At 34.0% G+C, this 5,200-nt stretch overlaps 1 protein-coding gene across 1 annotated transcript in view; it reads left to right on the forward strand.

The window, feature by feature from the left end:
* LOTGIDRAFT_131540 (hypothetical protein) overlaps positions 1 to 3,839 on the forward strand; it is a gene marked incomplete at both ends in the record, with an annotated part of 7,385 nt that extends 3,546 nt beyond the window's left edge. Inside the window, 3 exons of the mRNA XM_009066232.1 lie at positions 1,023 to 1,241; positions 1,612 to 1,838; positions 3,604 to 3,839. Coding sequence (XP_009064480.1) covers positions 1,023 to 1,241; positions 1,612 to 1,838; positions 3,604 to 3,839 — 682 coding nt within the window. The remainder of the gene's footprint in view (positions 1 to 1,022; positions 1,242 to 1,611; positions 1,839 to 3,603) is intronic.
* Between the last annotated feature and the right edge of the window lie 1,361 nt (positions 3,840 to 5,200).

A 5,200-nucleotide genomic window follows, 5' to 3' on the forward strand; every position in this document is an offset into this window, starting at 1 on the left:
TATACCAGAGAGTCCACACAGCTAATAATGTTATTTTATGGTTAAATACAGTATAATACCAGAGAGTCCACACAGCTAATAATGTTATTTTATGTTTAAATACAGTATAATACCAGAGAGTCCACACAGCTAATAATGTTATTTATGTTTAAATACAGTATAATACCAGAGAGTCCACACGGCTAATAATGTTATTTTATGTTTAAATACAGTTTAATACCAGAGAGTCCACACAGCTAATAATGTTATTTTATGTTTAAATACAGTTTAATACCAGAGAGTCCACACAGCTAATAATGTTATTTTATGTTTAAATACAGTTTAGTACCAGAGAGTCCACACAGCTAATAATGTTATTTTATGTTTAAATACAGTATAATATCAGAGAGTCCACACAGTTAATAATGTTATTTTATGTTTAAATACAGTATAATACCAGAGAGTTCACACGGCTAATAATGTTATTTTATGTTTAAATACAGTATATTACCAGAGAGTCCACACAGCTAATAATGTTATTTTATGTTTAAATACAGTATAATACCAGAGAGTCCACACAGCTAATAAAGTTATTATATGTTTAAATACAGTTTAGTACCAGAGAGTCCACACAGCTAATGATGTTATTCTTTGTTTAAATAAAGTATAATACCAGAGAGTTCACACAGCTAATAATGTTATTTTATGTTTAAATACAGTTTAGTACCAGAAAGTCCACACAGCTAATGATGTTATTTTATGTTTAAATACAGTATATTACCAGAGAGTCCACACAGCTAATGATGTTATTTTATGTTTAAATATAGTATAATACGAGAGAGTCCACACAGCCAATAATGTTATTTTATGTTTAAATACAGTATAGTACCAGAGAGTCCACACAGCTAATAATGTTATTTTATGTTTAAATACAGTATAATACCAGAGAGTCCACACAGTTAATAATGTTATTTTATGTTTAAATACAGTTTAGTACCAGAGAGTCCACACAGCTAATAATGTTATTTTATGTTTAAATACAGTTTAGTACCAGAGAGTCCACGGTGGTTGTTAACCAGAGGCAAAACGGACAGAGCCAAACTCATCATAGAAAAAATGGCCGCTTGTAATAAGGTGAAGCTCCTTGATGATATTGTAGATGTCACTACTGTACCACCAGACACTGTTACTAAAATTAGATTCTGGAAGATGTTTACCTCCCCTGTTTTACTCGCCAGGACGCTTGTGATGTACTTTACTTGGTAAGTTCAGAATGAAATCGATCAAAATTCAGATTTGGTCAAACCAGTCTGTGAACGTGATTTAGACCAAGAGATCTTGGACAAGTTCATGTTCCTTTAGTAGTTGTATATAGTAGTATATTATCAATATACAAGAATACGAGATTGTGAAAGCAACAGTTAGATGTGGATAATATCGCACCGTTGCTAAAGGAAAATGGAACAAGTTAGAATTTTTGTAGGCCTAAAATTCGACACCTATTGCTGAGTTCCAGCCATAAAATTCGACACCTATTGCCGAGTTACAGCCCTTCAAATGTTGAAAATTATTTGATTAAGTGGTTGCTTGTTACTTGGCAACGGCTTGTATATTTTTTTTCGTCTATTTTAGGTTTACCGTTAGCCTACTATATTATGGTATTATGTTAAACCTCGATACCTTGGTAGGAAATGTCTATCTAAACCTATTTTTAACGGGAATATTTGAAGGACTCAGCTATATACTGGTGTTATTTATAGGAGACAAGGTGGGACGGAGAATCCTCGCCTTCGGATCCCTGTTTACCAGTGGATTATGTCTAACGTCTGTTATTTTTATACTCATGTATGCATCCTCAGGTAATTGTAAGTTTGAATTGTAAGTTTGAAGTGGACCATTTCATTTCCTTTCATAAATACTTTAAATGGTAAATGGAACATTTTATATGCATCAATTTGCTCCATTCTAATATTCAATCAGACCTCTATGGTTCCTGCAATTCTACAAAAACTAAGTGATGGATGACGTCACTAATCGAAAAATATGCTGTATCACACAAGGACTTCGCGATTAGTGACACCATAAAACGTTTTGTTTTAGTGGAATTCCAGGAACCACGGACGTCTGATTGGAATGGTGAAAAGTAATGTTGTAGTTAATGTTATTTCTCTCATTTATATAATGCTGGTTGCTTAGTTTGATTCAAAAAAAAAAATCCATCTTTTTTATGGAGTGAGAACCCCTTTGGTGATGGGCCCGTGGACTTGGTTCAACCAGTTCCTATATAGTTGAGCCACTGATAAGTGGTAGTATTTCTGTATTGCTCTACAATTGATGTATTGAGCACTATTTTAACAGTGGTATTTCTATATCACTCTATAATTGATGTATTGAGCACTATTTTAACAGTGGTATTTCTATTTCACTCTACAATTGATGTATTGAGCATTATTTTAACAGTGGTATTTCTATATTGCCCTACATTCTATGTATTGAGCTCTATTTTAACAGCAGGCCCGTAGCAAGGGGAACATTTTTCAACCATAACGTTAAAAATATCCTGTTTTTATCGTTTTATACAGACCTCGACTTAGTTAATTTAGATAGACTGTGGAATATATTTTGGCAAAGGGAGAATGATACGATTGACGTGATTGTCCCAAGATGATTTACGGCGAAAACCGCAATTGTGCACTTTCCTAGTCAGACTGCTCTGGTCACTCTTTTGAATTTTATTCCATAACCGGAAAACCTCCGATTTCAATAAATCATCCCCTTGCAACCAACCCGTGTCCCCCTTGCAGCTACATTACTACTATTAATACATTAATACACTTGTGATTGATTAGTCCCCATATTCCAGATGCATATACGTAAATACTGGACGAATCATACAATCATATAATTTTGTAAATACATCATAGGAAAATCAACCACATCTAAAATGTTTAACTTTGATTACAGCTAATGCTCTGTTCGCTGCCAGTGCTATCTGTTTCGCACTTAAAGAATAGTCGGAAAATTCATTCATCTAAATCCCTAAATATGTATATGCATCGGCATATAATAAGTCAATATTACCACATTTAAAGGGGACATTACTCCTTACAACATTTTTATTTCGGAAATGAATAATCTTAGTTTTGTCTTGATTTACTAACAGTCTCCATTTTTCACACCATACGCTTAGCCTATCAATCAGTTTTTGAAGCTTTAGTTCGTTCGGTGCTAGTAACACAATATCGTCTGCATATAGTAAAATTGTAATCATTCCATCGTCGACTTCAATTCCACAATTCAACTCATTTATATCACCGATGAGATCATTAGCGTAAATGGAAAATAAAGTTGGGGATAAGACACACCTTGTTTCACACCTTGGTCTGGACTGCGTTAATTTGAACCGAACAGCTCACGTTATTGTAGAGCGAAGAGATGCTTTTTAGAAAATTCCCACCAATCCCAATGGATTTTAATTTTTGTATTTCTATATCACCCTACAATTGATGTATTGAGCACTATTTTAATAGTGATATTTCTATATCATCCTACAATTGATGTATTGAACCCTATTTTAACACTGAAAATATTTTGTTCATTTTTGTTATCTGATATTAATTGTAGATCAACAATGGTTGATGACACTATTCACCATGGTCGGATTGTTTGGGACAAATGTTGCCTTCAGTCTGTGGTGGTTATGGACAGGTGAATTTTTCCCCACAGAACTCCGTAATTTTGGTGTCGGCACGAGTTCTTGTATAGGTAGAACAGCTGCTGTTATAGCCCCGTATTTTGGATTAATAGTAAGTATGGCGACTCCACATACCTTGTCGCAAAAGTTTACCACAGACCTATAACCGGGAAAAATTCGCCGTGGTTAAACTATGATACATGGCTTCCTAAATCCATTTGATTATGATTATCACATCCACATTGATGTTATTGAAATCTCAAATATATAATCGGTATATACACGATATTATGGTGTCTGCGTTATGTCAACTTGTTGATTTATTTTGTCAGGACAATGGTGCGCGTTATTTAGGGAGATATTCGGAGATATACTGGAGTTTTAGAAGGGTGCGTGCGAATTATAGTCGCAATTATACGTTATGCGTATTTTCAGGCGCTGATAATTCGACTGATTTATGCTTAGTTTATTTATGCTTATCCTTTTTGTTTCCAAGTATAAAGGAAATGGAAAGCGGCAATACAAATATACGAATCATGCTCTTTAGGATTTGTATTTTTTCTGCAATTGTCATTGGTGCACAAATGTCATTTTTCTTATCTGCAAAATACACCAGTCGATCTTAATCAAATTTAGACAACATATTTATTGTGTAATGTAGATTTGATGTATGCAATTTTGATACTTTTGTAAGTAATGTTAACTCACGTCTGAAAATGCAGTTTCCCAAAAGATTGTGTTTGACACTAAATATTTTGCGACCATAGCAAAAATATAAACCTATGAAAAGATCAATTCTATTTTTTGTTTTTTTAGAGTCAAGGTATAACTGGAAATTTCAAAGAAGCAGCACCATTTATCATTTATTCAGCATTTTCATTCACTTCTCTGGTCTTAACCTTCGTGTTTCTACCGGAAACAACAAATGTTCGACTTCCGGATACGATTTACGACTGTAAAAAATTAGGAAAAAAGTGAGTTTGTTATTGAATACTTAAAACAGTGGTGTTGCAAGAAAGCATTAGGTACTGGGAAGAAATTTTAAGGAGTTATTTTTTCTATGAAGAATTAAAAAAATTAATGTGGGAAGGGGTGGGGGCTTGGGTGGGGGCACTGAGCCCTCCAATGAACCGCCACTGATTATAGCCACTTCGTCTTCAGTTCGAATGTAAAGACAAGCCTCTTGAACATTCGTCAGAAATAACCTTTTGATCTAACCTGATACCCCCTCTTTAACTAACCTTCAATCTCTCACAAAATCCCCGCACTGGAGAGGGTAGAAATTTGATTGATTAAAATATTGTGATCATGCAAACAAAATTATAACATTATGCATTATAATAAAATAATAATATTGTAAGGAGTTTTTTGTTTCATTTCAGAAAACAAGTATATGAACAGAAGATGAATCCACCCACGTCTGACTGTATATAGCGGTTTATCTTGACCCTAGATTAACGGAGAAACTCTTCTTACGTGTTAAGGTGCAGACGTTATTAAGGTCATTAAAGGTCGCTGGATTAACCC

The sequence above is a fragment of the Lottia gigantea genome (genome assembly GCF_000327385.1).
Source record: "Lottia gigantea unplaced genomic scaffold LOTGIsca_74, whole genome shotgun sequence".
NCBI classification, from domain to species: Eukaryota; Metazoa; Mollusca; class Gastropoda; family Lottiidae; genus Lottia; species Lottia gigantea.